Genomic DNA, 14,949 nt, shown 5'->3' on the forward strand with positions numbered 1-14,949 from the left:
TCAATTTTACGAAGCCATGGACCAGCATCTGCATACTGATGTGGTGCTCATTGATATGAGCAAAGCTATCAATAAGGTCCAACATCAGACCTTGCTCCACGATCTCTTCGAACTTGGCGTCTCCTCTACGGCACTGGACTGGTTCGGGGACTACCTCAGCGCATGGCGCCAGTATGTGGTCACCGCAAACGGCACACGCTCAGAGGAAACAGCTTGCACGTGCGGTGTCCCCCAGGGAAGCATCTTTGGTCCAATACCATTCACGATCTACACGAGATGTGTTGCATCAGTAGCTGACCCGGTACGTACACTAATGTTCTCGGACGACATCATGCTGCGCATGAGCCTCGGTAGCGCTCACACCATAAACACCACCCTTTCCGCAGCAGTGTTGACTGTTGCTAGGCTACTCGATGCCAAAGGACTTATCCTCAACACCGGAAAGACACAAGTGCTTGCAATCAGAGCTGGACAGCAGACACACCTCGACCTCCACATTACTTGCACTGGCATACCTCTTGCCCAGACCAGTACGGCTCGCTACCTCGGAGTCACTCTGGCCGAAAACCTCCGCTGGTCACCGCAAGTCACCTCTACCGTCCAACGCACGGCTATGAAGCTGCGGATCCTCCGCCTGATCCGGCACCGCCTAACCACTGCCTAACAGTGCGGCAGACTATGCTGTATTACTCTGCCCTTATGATACCGGACATTCTACATGTATATGCATCGAATGTGCTTCTCCCAGGACTGTCTGCTCGGTAGTGGAACCCAGTAGCCAAAATTTGACAAACGCTGCATCCGTCGCGTGGCTGATGAACACCCACTAATCCACACTCTTCCCCTGTACACCAAGCTGGGTGTGTGCCCAGTGCTAGAATGAGGGGAATGCAAGCTCCGACTCCTGACATTTCGAATTCGTTCTGGAATTGTCAGTGAGCTGTTGTCGCCCCTTATTGTCTTGCAAGGCCCACCGACAGGGATGATCACTCGAGGTCAGTTGGGACGCAACCCTTCCCTCCTCCTGGTTCACAGTGCTTCTGGCTCATGCTGACCGCTGCAAGCCAGGTGCCGCCTTTGGAATGCCCTACCCAACTGCATGAAGTGGATCATATCTGCCCGCAAGTTCAAACGCATGCTACATGTACCTTACTTCGATTAAGTGCAATGGTTTTAGAAGCCTGCTGATGAAGCTCGAGTGAAGCATGCTTCAACTACTCGACTTTTATTTAAAATTCGAGATCTCTTTTCTGCTCGTTTTAACCCTGCCTCTACTCATTGCTACTTCCATTTCTATTTTATTTTTTATTCATAAGTCGAGGGAATGGAAAGGGAATTTTATACGTAAACTGCCAGGGGCATCGGAAGGTATTTTAGTGTGGTACGGTCAGCCATATGAAGTACAATTTCCTCGTGTGGGGGGGGGGGGGGGGAGGGGTGGCTGAGCCGAAAGTTTTGGAAATTTAGAGCCCAGATCAGTGCATTTTATTGATTCACGGGGTCCCTGGGGCAAAAAGTGGTACGGTCAATACCGTAGTGACCGTACCGTGTCCGACGCCCCTGACTGCACACAGTCAGTACAGTCAGTATCAGTAGGTCTTTATAGAGTTGCGCTCACTGAAATCTGACCCGAAGTGCAAAGCTTGCGCCCTCAACTGGCACGGCCCTTGACACCCTGGAAGTGGCACGAATGCGGCTGGACGTACACATGTACAAATACAATGATGTAATCAGAACTGGTCCAGGGCGCCAGCTTTGCACTTTGGGTCAGATTTCAGTGAGCGCAGGTGTACATACCGGTATGCATGGCCAGACGAAGTGCATCTCAGTTTTGGGCGATAAAAAGCGAATCGCACCCAGTCAGTTTTGATTCGCAAACTGCGATACGAACCCGGATAAACCGATCTCTGAATGCCAACTCATGCTTCGAACTATAAACACCAGAGCAGTGTGGAGCAGACTAGGGAAAGTGCCACTATTGTAATGTACAGGGAACACACAGACAATAACTTACTTGTACTTGCAGTGATCGGCGAGGGAGATTTCACCGGCTGGAGGTTTGCCAAGAGTGTCCTGCGAGCAGAGAATGTATTCCACACAGCCATCACAATCACAACTTGGCCAGCCGTCCTGCTTTGCTAGACAATAGGTTACAAGATACTGTATCACATATGGTACGTAAGCATCAGTGCAACAATGACAACAGCAGCAAGCTGAGAAATGACCCAGAAGCAACAAGACCATTTCAATCAAACGACTGCATTAGCAGTTATACCAGCAATGCCGGGAAAAGACACTAAGTCTACCGTGATGAAGAATCAGCTACTGTAGCAGTCACATTGCCGGTAACCGGAAACTTCAGCTGCCCCCAACTCCCCCAACTCTCTTGTACAATAGGTCATTCTAACAATGTAGCCATTGTGTTGCCCACCATACACCATAGCCTTACCATAGCCTTACCATAGCCTTACCATAGCCTTACCATAGCCTTACCATAGCCTTACCATAGCCTTACCATAGCCTTACCATAGCCTTACCATAGCCTTACCATAGCCTTACCATAGCCTTACCATAGCCTTACCATAGCCTTACCATAGCCTTACCATAGCCTTACCACCATAGCCTTACCATAGCCTTACCATAGCCTTACCATAGCCTTACCATAGCCTTACCACCATAGCCTTACCATAGCCTTACCATAGCCTTACCATAGCCTTACCACCATAGCCTTACCATAGCCTTACCATAGCCTTACCACCATAGCCTTACCATAGCCTTACCATAGCCTTACCATAGCCTTACCATAGCCTTACCATAGCCTTACCATAGCCTTACCATAGCCTTACCACCATAGCCTTACCATAGCCTTGCCATAGCCTTACCATAGCCTTACCATAGCCTTGCCACCATAGCCTTACCACCATAGCCTTACCATAGCCTTACCATAGCCTTACCATAGCCTTACCATAGCCTTACCATAGCCTTGCCATAGCCTTACCATAGCCTTACCATAGCCTTGCCACCATAGCCTTACCACCATAGCCTTGCCATAGCCTTACCATAGCCTTACCATAGCCTTGCCACCATAGCCTTACCACCATAGCCTTACCATAGCCTTACCACCATAGCCTTACCACCATAGCCTTACCACCATAGCCTTACCACCATAGCCTTACCATAGCCTTACCACCATAGCCTTACCATAGCCTTACCACCATAGCCTTACCACCATAGCCTTACCATAGCCTTACCACCATAGCCTTACCACCATAGCCTTACCACCATAGCCTTGCTTTACAGTTTTACTGTGCACCTGGACTAAGTTCTGCTTCCGTGGCACTTGAGCCTTGCCCGCCGCAGTGCACTGGGCTATATACCCTTTGTAATTAATCTCTTCACAACCAGGACCAATCGGGGTAGCTGTAGAATGCTGTCTGGTGATCATTCACTCAGTCAGCGCGGGGAACGTAGAGCTACAGCAAAACAGCCTACCTCCCGTCCTGTCCTCCTGCTTCCTGCTTCATGTCTCCTGTATTTCTGAAATTATCTCCTTACATAGTTTCAGTAGGCATCTACATTGCAAATTAACGAAATATCAAACTTCGTTCATAAGTTTGAGGGCGTTGAAAACGGGAAAATCAAAATTTGTGTCTACTTTGAAGTCAAAACAACATTGTAAGCAGCCAACAGCATCCTTTACACCGACGTACAGCATCTGATTTCCATGCTTGGTTCTTTGTATATGCTGCATCAGCATACGACGGATTCTGTCGAGCATATTTCACCAACGGATCGCGTTCACTGCTAGTTCTGCATAGCGAAGAAGAGAAAAAGAAGGAAGGGGAGGGGTGACATGTCAGTGACACCTGGCAGGCAATAGATATGAGCAGAAGAGCACTTTCAGGCTCTTATGTCCTGTAAAACCATTCCACACAACCAAATAGCAAAGGCAGTTTCCCAACACAGACATGAGGATTACCAATATTCACCATTTATATAATATTCAAAAGAATAACAGCTACATGTTACTAAAAAAAGTATTTAAAACCTGTTTGGTACTTCAAGTAGTTCTCCTTCCTTCGAAGTACTGGCTTTCAATGGCAGTGGGATCTGCCCAAAGACTTAGGCTGCATGATATGGTCATAGATAGAAACAAGATAAATTCACAGTTTGTGCGAGATTTGCTAGAACCGAGTTTTCCGCATCCGTAGGAATGCCACCACCCGTAAGGACTAGGGCCCAATTGCAGCTCCTAAAGCGATGGGAGGATAGTAGCAACCAGCCCTGAAAACCACACAGAACTATAATTATCGTAAAATCATGCACATCACCAGGCACCAGACTATAATGTTACCGTGAACCACGGAAGAACGCCTTTGACTTCTTCTTTTTCCACGGGAATTCCTCTGACTTTCTAGAACCGAAACAAAAGCACACACAGAAGAACCAATAAATCGCCAACGTCGACATGTAAAGCCAGACATCCACCTAGCAGTGAGCACAGTGCCAGGCTGAGCACCAGCAAAACTACCAACTTGAAAATCCACCTGAAAGGGTACATGCTTGTTGCAGCATCACCAGCAGACCATATTAGCTGTTCTTGCAAAGAATGCGGTGATAGGATCAAGCAATGAAATCAGCCAAGTCCAGAAACTGAAGATAGAGGTGCAGAGAGATATGGGAAAGTGTTGCCACGGCAAAGTGCATGAGAGGAAACCAACTAGTCAACAAATGAACTGCATGTACTTGATCCAGCACATTTCCATACTTTCCGATGACTTTGCGTTGCTCATCCCAACGGCCAAGGCCCTCCGGATAGGTTTTCAGAAAGGGACCGCCACTCCAAAACGTCCATGCTGGGTAGAAAATGTCCACTTCATTCGGCGTCTGGAAGGGTAAGAGAACAAGCAGGGAAACACCCAATCCAACTCTACACACCATGTGACAATGTTTGTACTATGCTACTAGCACTGGGGAACGTTATCTACCAGAGGTATACTCAATCTGCGGACAGAACTGTTTCGTCCTTTGTGGACTCATCAGCGCAGCACAGAGAAAATGAGGCCAAACCTGATCGCAATGAAAACAATTTTTTCCAAAGTCAGATTTAAACCAGACCCGAACGTACCTTACCAGAGGTACTGTAGAACGGGTAATTTTAGCGACTATTAATTTTAGCATTTTCCCATTGTCAACCGGTTAGCGACGTTTTATTTTAGCGATTTGCAGCGATTTTACTCGCGGATCACCAGTGCACTACTAATGTCTCAACGGATTAGCGACTTGAAACTTTAGCGAAAATGAGTCGATCGCTAAATTCACTAGGGTTTTACGTCGCTAAAATTACCCGTTCTACAGTATTTAAATATGTACTTTGAATACTTTGAAGTACAGTCAACCTCATGAATAATGACCTCGGGTATAACAGCAACTTCTGGATAACGACACAATCTTTGGATCTAGTGACCATTTGACTACATTCTTTCAAGTTTCAACCTCACAAGTAACGACAACTCGCGAATAACGACACATTCTCGTGCACGATCGGGGGTCGTTATTCGCAAGGTTGACTGTAGACTACTTTGCCATGCAATGCCACTGTCGGTGACAACGCAGCGGGAGTCTGGTTTGTACTTACACGGCTGAAACTGAGAATCGGCGTCGGGTCGATCCATTTGTTAACCTAATACAAGACAAAAAGAATTGAATGAAAACCAAGAAAGCAACTTAAAAAAAAATACTGCATGTAACTTTCAAGATTCAATAGTGGCAGCCAGAGGTAGCCTATCAGCCGTGCGGTTGCATAAATATATTTGTATTCCAACTCTACTCCTTTTCTATTTAACCCCCGTGACCAAAGGAAGTTATTTCAGGACGAACTGCAACTACACGAATAGAGAGAGAGAGAGAGAGAGAGAGAGACACCAAGAGATAGATTCAAAAGTTCGAATCAAAACCTCCATACCATAGGATAGTCTTGCGTATTGATGAGTAGCTCCATGTCCGGTAGCAATGGGAGAAGCTTCAAGAGGAAGTGTTCTATACCTACTGACCTGCAAACAGGATACAGAATACCAGGAGTGCAATCAAGCCAGGTGTGCACTCTGCCATTAGAGCCACCGTGATCAAATCCACAGTTTATGGGACTTCCACCTCACTACAAGTCCTATACATGTATTACCCCCCCCCAAAAAAAAACAAAATTCACGGCCCAAGGCTTCCTGACAATCACATACAAAAATAATAAATAAACAATGGCAAGGCATTTGAGAAAAGTAAAATTTCACAAGCATTAGCAAGTACGGTATGGGGCTCTGTGCCCAGAGACAGAACTTAGTCATAGAGCATGGAGCGTGGAAGATTCTGTTGCAACACAAAACTTCATGATTCACCAAACACAATTTAAGGGAGAGAGAGAGAGAGGCAAGGAGGCGAAATAATTTGAAGTAATTTAGCACTAACTCCACATACCAGTATATTCATGTGGTGCAAATATGCACATACAGTGCAAAAACCAGCTTCCTTACCAAGAGGTCAAAGCTTGTGTCAAAGTTCCGTTATGAGAACAGGTTCTACCTTTGTAATTTTTCCACAATGTCACGCGAAATGGTGCAGTCGTCCTACCCATATCTTGTTTGCACATTGTGTGGCTTTTAGAATCTAGCTCCAGCAGCGCTGCATGTATTGCTTCTCCTCATAATAATAATCTTTTTTTCAGGATTACCCAAACTCATAACACTCGTATAATCGTGATTACAGAGCTGGCTCTTCCTTTGGGTGAGAGCTGCTGGTGTAGCTTGCACGCGGCCTCAACATATTTTTCTCTGGTGTATTGCATGCGAAGTGCTAAATTACTACCAATTCTTCCATCGCCTGGCCTCACTATTGCTTTATGTTAGGGCTCCTGACTTTACCCACCAGTTGACTGATTATGGTACGAAACTCCGAGCTGCAACGGAACTTCCTCCTCCACTTACTGTGTTAATTGTTTTGCGAGCTCACCAGTGGTGATCAATCAACAAGACTACATGTACATGAATCATATTCATTAGTTGAGGGAGTTGAACTACATTATAGCCATCAGCTTCTAAAGAAAGCAAAGTTTGTGGATATCCTTGAAGTATCACAGACGCACTCACGGTCCTAAATAATACCATGTGAACCAAAGCGATGGGAAGGATTTCAGTTGCCTCCTGAGTTGAAAAGGAAATTCAATGCACAAACCCCACGTCCTGTTCGTATACATGCAGCATAACGATATGAATGCATATCTGGATCATGCTACACAATACCTTGGCTGGAACATAGAGTTTTCTTGCCGGTACAGTTTGTGACCAATGATCTGATAGTGCACCACGCCGTTCCGGCGGTCCTTCTTGCCCCGCTCAAAGTCCTCCTGCTTGATGCCGCCTCGGTCACGCCATGGCTTGAAATCAGCATCCAGGACAGACCGGTAGCAACCAGAATTCTGCACAAAACCGAGAGAAAGCCAGGGCCGAGTTGGTGGCAGTATTTAGACAAACACAACTATGATGTCTCACTACATGTAGCTGCCAGCATCTACAGGTAGGTACAATGCTACACATAGTGTCCAATGGTACATTCGTCTCAGCTTTCTCCACTTCCAAATTTCATGAAATGATGCAATCGTCAAGAGACTACTGTACTCCATAGCCATTTCATGAACTTTGGAGACAGACATGTTAGTGATAGCTATTTGCCTACTGTATTTTGTAATTTTGTTGTTGTTAGCCATACAGCACCACACATTACCGTTGATCACATACTTCACTTGAGCATTCCTCGTAGTCGGTCACGGCATCCTCAATGTGCTTCAAGTACTTATCCCACTTGGCTGCACCAACAAGACACACAGGAATACAGTCACAATCATGATCTACTCATATGTGCAAGCTGAGACCCCGGAGCAATGGCAGCAGACATTGGAGTGCCCAAATTGACAAACAGCAAAACCTACTACCGTAGTAGCACAGGACAACAGCACAGTTAGCTGTAAGCGGCCAAAGTGCTTTGGTACATCCGAAATCCTGTTTGAAAATTCCTCCTTCGATTAAAGACTGAAATCGGAGAAGCTTGAACTTTCTTGGGCATCCCTAAACGCATGTGTAAATCATGTACAGGGACATTCCAAGAGTACATAAGCTCCCAGGGAGGATATATACTCTTGGCCATACTATTACTACATGTATTGTGTAGTAACTGTATAGGCAAGTCTCCTGAACTTTGATTCCTGGAGAGATAATTATATCGGAGGTAAGCATGGCGGCGGGTTTAGATTTCAACTTTTTTCCTCCCTACATTTCCCACACACACACTTTGACACAATTTGCACCACTGGTGAAGGTTTGCTATTGCCAATTCAGCGTGCAGGTGGCTCTCGTCAGCCTCCTTAACAGCCAGAGGCTGCACCTCCTGCATATAATCCTGCATATAATAACATCAGTATTAGGATATAAGAACGTGGTGCAAGTTTTGGCAAGAAGAAAGCGCTTAGCTGTAAAAAAGAAAAGAAAAAAGGAATACTGTCACAAGTTGAACCCGCCAAAGCAGGAAAATGGGCAGCAATGCCAATTTCATTTTCATTCTTTAATATTTCTTGAGTGCACTCCGTGGCACATAACGAATATAGCCACTACAAGGAATTGAGGGTGAATCCAACCGTAACTCGGATACTGAGTCAATAAGAAATATAAAATAGAAGAAAAACACACGGGAACGAGTTATGAAGCAACTATCCACGACTGTAACAAGATAATAAGCAGTTTTACAAGCCAGAAAGTGCGATAACACTAACAGGGCACACAACTGACAGGCTACTGAGACATTCACCGGCCTGAGACCTAGCTCTAACACATCTCGTTCAGTGTTGAATGTACCCATCGGTCGTTGTACTGTCACTGTGTCAGCTTAGAGCTGGGCACTCAGTCTTCTTCTCTCAACTGACGAGGCGATTGGGGGGGGGGGGGACTGAATGTTGCAGAGAAACGGAAAGTAGTTTTCCTGACCTGGGTCATGGCTGGATGTGTTTGCCTCTTCCCTTCAAGTAGCTCCCACCCCGTCTCTCTTACTCACACTGGTGACGTGTCACACATGCATACACACTGGTATCAACCTACACATTACATAATCCAATACTAGTATTAGATAAACGACTGACGTTAGGAGAAGTCTAAAAACTCCCCTAGCATAATGAGGGTCACTCGGAACCGGGTTCAACACCCATAACTCATAACGGCGCGTTCAGACTACCGATAAAAAGTGACCGATTGTGAAAGTCGCCAAGGTGATTTGATCACGTGACGTTACTGGCACGTTACCGGTGGGAAAGTTTTACTGCCGCGGCTGCTGCGGCAGTAAACTTTTACCGGCAGTAAAAAAGTGCTCAGGCTGCATGCGCGCTGCGAAAAAAGGGAAAATCCCTTGTTCGTGCCGCGGTGAGAGCTGAAAACTTCACGGTCACGTTAGTTTGTTATCGGTAGTGTCAAGAGTACATTATTATTATTATTATTATTATGACGGATAACCCAAAGGCAATGGTACCTAAATCAGGGGCATAACTACACAGTGTAGTTATGTACTCTTGGTAGTGTGAATGTCCTTCACGGTTTATCGGCATTCACGGTTTGACGGGGTTCACGGTAGTCTGAACGCACCCTAAGGTTCAGATGGTCCCAACAGACCGGGGCTCTACCAACCGTGGATGATTGTAGTATGGTCACTGCTTCCGAACACAGACAGTGTCCTCCACCTTGTTTCATGCTGTCAACCTTTACATGTACATACCTGCAAATATTGCGGCCAACACATGCCAAACATGAATACGTCGTGCAGATCTACGACAAGTACGAGTAGTCTACTACTACTAGTACTACTAGTATACTAGTAGATACGACTGATGTGACCCGACTAATTACTTGCAGGCCCAGCGGAACTAGTCCGGTTGGTCAGGCCATGGCCGGACCAACCTTTTGGCCACCATGTACCAGCGTGTGTTTACTGCTGAGCAGGTCTTGCATGCCCACTACTGCACTAGGTCAGACACAAAGCAGGACAGGATATAGGGCATGGCCGGACCAATCAAAAACTGCTTCCGCCGGTCCTGACTTGGACTTCATTCAGTGAGCCCCGCATTCTGAAGGGAAGACTGCCAGGACGGACTCCCGGGAGAAGGCGTTTTGTAGATCTCCGCAGATGACACTGGATCACCGTGACATCGCGGCAAATCAAGTCACACTTCGCGGACTGGTTGGTGGAGCCGGGACACGGAATGAAACCAGGCATAGCATGGGCATGACCATGATCATGATGACAGACATGATTCATGAAGGCGAGGTAGATCAATGGTCAAGTCACCTGGTCAGGACTAGTCCGTCTCGAACTTCTTCACTTCAGAACGCGGGGAGACCAAGTAGTGTCGTTGGGTTGTCTTTCTGGGAGCTGATGACTTGTAATCTTTTTACTTCAGATTAGCTTTAGGCCGAAGCGGGTGCCCGCATTGTGACGATAGGCTTGAGCCGACAAAGACTAACAGTTAGCAAGCGGATCGGAAACATCAATGGACGTTTAGGTCGGCGGGCCGCAGTGCGGCCATGTGGTCGACGATTTGGGTTACTCTCTTGTTTCATTTCTGGCTGATTACCGCCAGCCGTGCCCAAGGACGGAGCCCCTATCTAGAAAACGGCACGCTGCCACATTGCTCTCAGCTGCACCGCTGTTCTAGCGAAGGCGACGCCGCAGGGTTGCCTCCACGTTTGAATGCTAACGTAGGACCTACCCTAGCAAGCATCGCGCTGTGCATTCAACAATCTGCTTCGGCTGGATTTCGTGTAGACGCGACATGGCCGCAACTAATTCCTCCCGTCCGAAATGTGTCGACTGGCAATGGGATGGAGAAGAAGCTACCGCCCACAGTTCTGGCTTTGGTACGTAACCATCGGCGCCTTGCACCGACTGGAACTCATTGCTCCGAACCCCTAGGACTGACTGCTGCACAAGAAGCTTTAGTGATCATCTTGACTGCTGCCAATCTTAGCTACGCTGATGAATTGCACTTGTCTCAGGAACGTGTTGGTTTGGAGATCCGTGACACATGTACATCAGCTCTTGCTACATCGTATCAAATCAGTGATGTTGCCCGGCAAGTCCAGTACACATCGGAAGCTGCACGAGAGTTTGGCGTTGTTCGCCCCTGGATAACAATCGGGCCGTCGCTGAGCGAGGAAGTTCTTGCTATATCGCCCCAGCTTTCTGCGGGTGAAATTACCCACGTGTCACACCGTGCTACTAGTGATTTGTTTGAGGACAAGAACCGCTTTCCCTACCTGCTCCGCACTGTACCACCGGATATGTACCAGACTCGAGCCATTGTGGATCTGATCGTGCAGCAGCGCTGGTCGTACATCGGACTAGTGGGGTCCGGTGATACGTACGGTCTTGGAGGTTTGGACGGCCTGCGAAGCGAGGCGACCGAGAACGATGTGTGCATCGGCCTGGAAGAGTCGTTCTCGGTGGACATCAGCGATGTAAACCATATACACAGCATTGTGAAACGCATCGCTAACGATCTACAAATGAGCGTTGTTGTCATATTCGCACTGGAGAATGATGCCAGGCATTTCCTGTCTTGTCTTCTTGCTACAAACATCTCACGCGATTATACAATCATTGCGGGTGAAGACTGGGTGACGAGAATCAACTTGCATGACATTGCGTTGAACCCCAAATGTGCCGAGAATACATCCGCCCCTGCTCCTAGCTTAGAGGACGTGCGGGAACCGCATGTCATAGGTTTCTTTCCGAGGAGTGTTGGTCTGGAGGACGTCATGGATTCTCGTATCAACGAGGTGTTCAGTGAGCAAATGGCCCTCATCAGCGCGCGCGTTCCATGGCTGCCTGCCTATGTGGAGCGGCTGGCTAATTGTAGCGTCGCACGTGGCAATGGCGATGGAGGTGAAGCCAATGTCACCTACTCTAGCCGTAGTACTTGCAACTGGCCCAGTGCTGATGCCGCCATTCACTTGCGCCCGCTACTCTCTCTTGTCGACACAGTCCTAGATAGTGTGAACACCGTGGACCAGGGCGCTGTGTTTAAAAAAGCAGCCGGCCGCTCAGTGCCGTGTTCTGCAGAAATCGCCGAGCTACTGCTGACAAGTGGGGAAGACAAGACGAATTGTTCGGCAGAAGACGTTCCGTGTTGTCGAAAGTTCACGGACAACCTCAGTGCATGGCCACTGTATCATCTGATCCATGCCACGCATGTACCTGCAAGCACTGGAGACATATTTGAGTTCATCGGGACCTGGCAAGGCATCAGTAAGTCAACTCCCCGTCTCAATATCAACGAGACGAAGTTCAACATGTCCTTTCCCCGTTCTCGCTGCTCTTCGACTTGTGCACCTGGCACTAAGATCCAGCGCAGCACCAGTTCCGTCATACCCTGTGACAGAGTCTGCTGGACTTGTGTGGATTGTCCCAGCCATTCAGTTAGTATGGTGAACAACGATACTTGTGAGCCGTGTGTCCTGTCATCCACACAGTTAACAGTTCCCAACAGTGCCGGTACCCACTGCATTCAACCTCCTGTCATCATATTCAACTACTCGTCCGTGTACGGCATTGCCGCGGCAACCATTGTGAGTGTCGGCGTAACTCTGTGCCTGCTCACAATCGTACTCTTCTGGACCAATCGCTCGGAGAGCGTTGTCAAGACATGCGACCTGCATCTGTCCACATTCATCTTGTGCGGCTTCATCTTGGCATTGCTCTCGGTACTGCTTGCCTTCTTCGATCCGAACCCGACGATCTGCTTCATCTATCGTGTCTTAGCACTGCCCTGGTACATATTTGTGGCAGCGTCGATGCTCTCCAAGCTATCGCGCATCAAGCACATATTCTCGAAGAGTTCTTTGAGACGTGGCAAAGACCTAGGTCTGTACACAACGGTGAAGTTCCATGTCGTTGTCATCTGTGCGGCGACATTGTTGTGCTTTCTGATTGCGCTCACGGCTTCCTTGATTGAGCGGCCAAGTATCGGGTCTCACGTCAAAGATAGAGCTATCTTGTATAGGTTTTGCAAGTTTCACGACAGCAAAGCTAAGCTGCCACCGGGTGAAATCAGTGAATTGGTGTTCGCAATCTATTCCTGCTCGTTAGTATTGATACTGTTCATTACGGCCTTCAAGTCGCGCAATGTGCCGGAGGAGTACAACGAGTCGTATCACATTTTCATTTCCACGTTTGGCTCTCTGATGTTGATCGTCAGCCTGACGATTGTGTCGTTTGTTCCGAACACCGAGTACGTTTAGACTATCCTATCCGCCTGCGGTCTCGCACTGCAAGTGTATATGACCTGGCTTTGCGTGTTTGCACCGCGTGTCTACTATCTGCTTGACCTAAAGCTGAGTCCAAAGACCAAGCTTCAAAGACGAAGATACGGATCCAGCTCGGTGTCGTCTTCACGCAGTATGAGCATCAAGAATCGCCTTGACAAAAGAACATCGTTCCACCTGCGGCGCATGGCAGTTGACTTTGGCAGCCCAGATACGTGCACGAGTAGATACATAGATGGCAGCACCTCCAGTGGTGTGGGACTGATGCCGATTTCGGAAAATAACTCCTCAACACGTAACACCAGCTCGTCGGCCCTTGTGAATGGATTGAGTGCGAGTGATGCTGCCACCAGTGGTTGCACCAGTGATGGTAGTGTGTGCGCCGTGACAGTGAATAGCTCGCTGAGCAATAGTCGCAGTGACAGCATCAATAGCATATCTTCAAGGGACGAGGTGTTTACTGTGGAAACCGCACTGGACAAGCGGAAAAAGGGCGATCAGATTATGGGCACCTACGAGATCGAGGCAATTTAGCCACGTCAATTCAATGGTCCCCAAGTTATGACTTTCCTCTTGCATTTGTTGAAAAGAGTTGCTTCGAGATTTTGTTGCCTTGGTTTTGGCAGGCCATCATCCTGCCAGGTTTTCTTGATTTACTTTCACTGTATCAGGTTTTTATTTTCAGTTCACTTCCATCCGAACATTGAGTGCAAATTGAGCCATACTTAGTAACTTAGTAATACTGCGGCCTGTATTTTTGAGTAGTAAGCTCTCTCGTCGCGACTTGGTCAAGCACTCTTTCCAGCTAGCATCAAAGCCATCTGCCATCGTGCAAAGCGCGCTGTGCCTCTCGGTGTTAGAGCACTCTGACTTGGATTAACAAAAAAATGCTTTGTTATTCACTATCCTTCACTGTGATCAGTTCAGCCAGTCACTCCACCCATAAAGCCTGGCAACAAGCAGCTGAAGCAGCTAGCTGTCTTGAGAATGAGTAGCCTAAAGCACATAATATGGTTACCCGTTTGCAGACTGTGAGATCACTGCCCTGGCCTGATACGACTATAGTCTATAGTATAGAGGGGCTTGCTCTGCTTCGTGTGAAAACTTGAGTACTGAACTGGAGTACTGTATCAGAGAGTTATAGATGACTCACTGTACAGTATTGTGTAGTAGACTGCGCTGTACATCAGGATCCCTGGGAAGGTATTATAACTTATAAAGGATTATGAAGAGCACAATCATAATTATTTCCCTAAACCAACATTACAATCATCGACTCATGTTCCACCAACCACGCCTCCCTGGTGCGACAATCTCAGTCTCTTCCAGACCACGAGTCCTTCGCCAGATATCCGCACTTGGCCAATCCTCAGCCTACAGGGTGAGCCGCGGAGTCAAACCGGCCAAAGGCAAAGAGCCAAGAAACGCAGAAAAACAGTCGCGGAAAAGATGAGTGAATGCCACGGGTCAGCTAAAAAGACAGTGTAGGCGTGGAAAGGAGCGCTGGCGAAAAGTGACGAGAGAAGGGGAGGGAAGCGGAATGCACCCTCATTTGTATCAACGTGAAAATTCAAACACAAAGGCGACAAAAGCGGATCGG

The 14,949-nt window shown here is 47.6% G+C and overlaps 2 protein-coding genes across 2 annotated transcripts in view; one reads left to right on the plus strand and one right to left on the minus strand.

The window, feature by feature from the left end:
- The window catches only part of LOC135815634 (O-glucosyltransferase rumi homolog), a 34,173-nt gene that overhangs the window by 11,076 nt on the left and 8,148 nt on the right, over nt 1-14,949 (minus strand). The window contains exons 2-9 of the mRNA XM_065328953.1: nt 7,788-7,855; nt 7,293-7,468; nt 5,966-6,053; nt 5,639-5,683; nt 4,769-4,887; nt 4,355-4,414; nt 3,711-3,810; nt 2,015-2,073 (exon numbers count right to left, since the gene is read on the minus strand). Coding sequence (XP_065185025.1) covers nt 2,015-2,073; nt 3,711-3,810; nt 4,355-4,414; nt 4,769-4,887; nt 5,639-5,683; nt 5,966-6,053; nt 7,293-7,468; nt 7,788-7,855 — 715 coding nt within the window. The remainder of the gene's footprint in view (nt 1-2,014; nt 2,074-3,710; nt 3,811-4,354; nt 4,415-4,768; nt 4,888-5,638; nt 5,684-5,965; nt 6,054-7,292; nt 7,469-7,787; nt 7,856-14,949) is intronic.
- LOC135815631 (metabotropic glutamate receptor-like) lies at nt 10,409-14,394 on the plus strand. The gene has a single exon (XM_065328951.1). The coding sequence runs from the start codon at nt 10,611-10,613 to the stop codon at nt 13,323-13,325; it is 2,715 nt and encodes a 904-aa protein (XP_065185023.1). The 5' UTR covers nt 10,409-10,610; the 3' UTR covers nt 13,326-14,394.

The sequence above is a fragment of the Sycon ciliatum genome, chromosome 4, assembly GCF_964019385.1.
Source record: "Sycon ciliatum chromosome 4, ocSycCili1.1, whole genome shotgun sequence".
In the NCBI taxonomy this organism is placed as follows: Eukaryota; Metazoa; Porifera; class Calcarea; order Leucosolenida; family Sycettidae; genus Sycon; species Sycon ciliatum.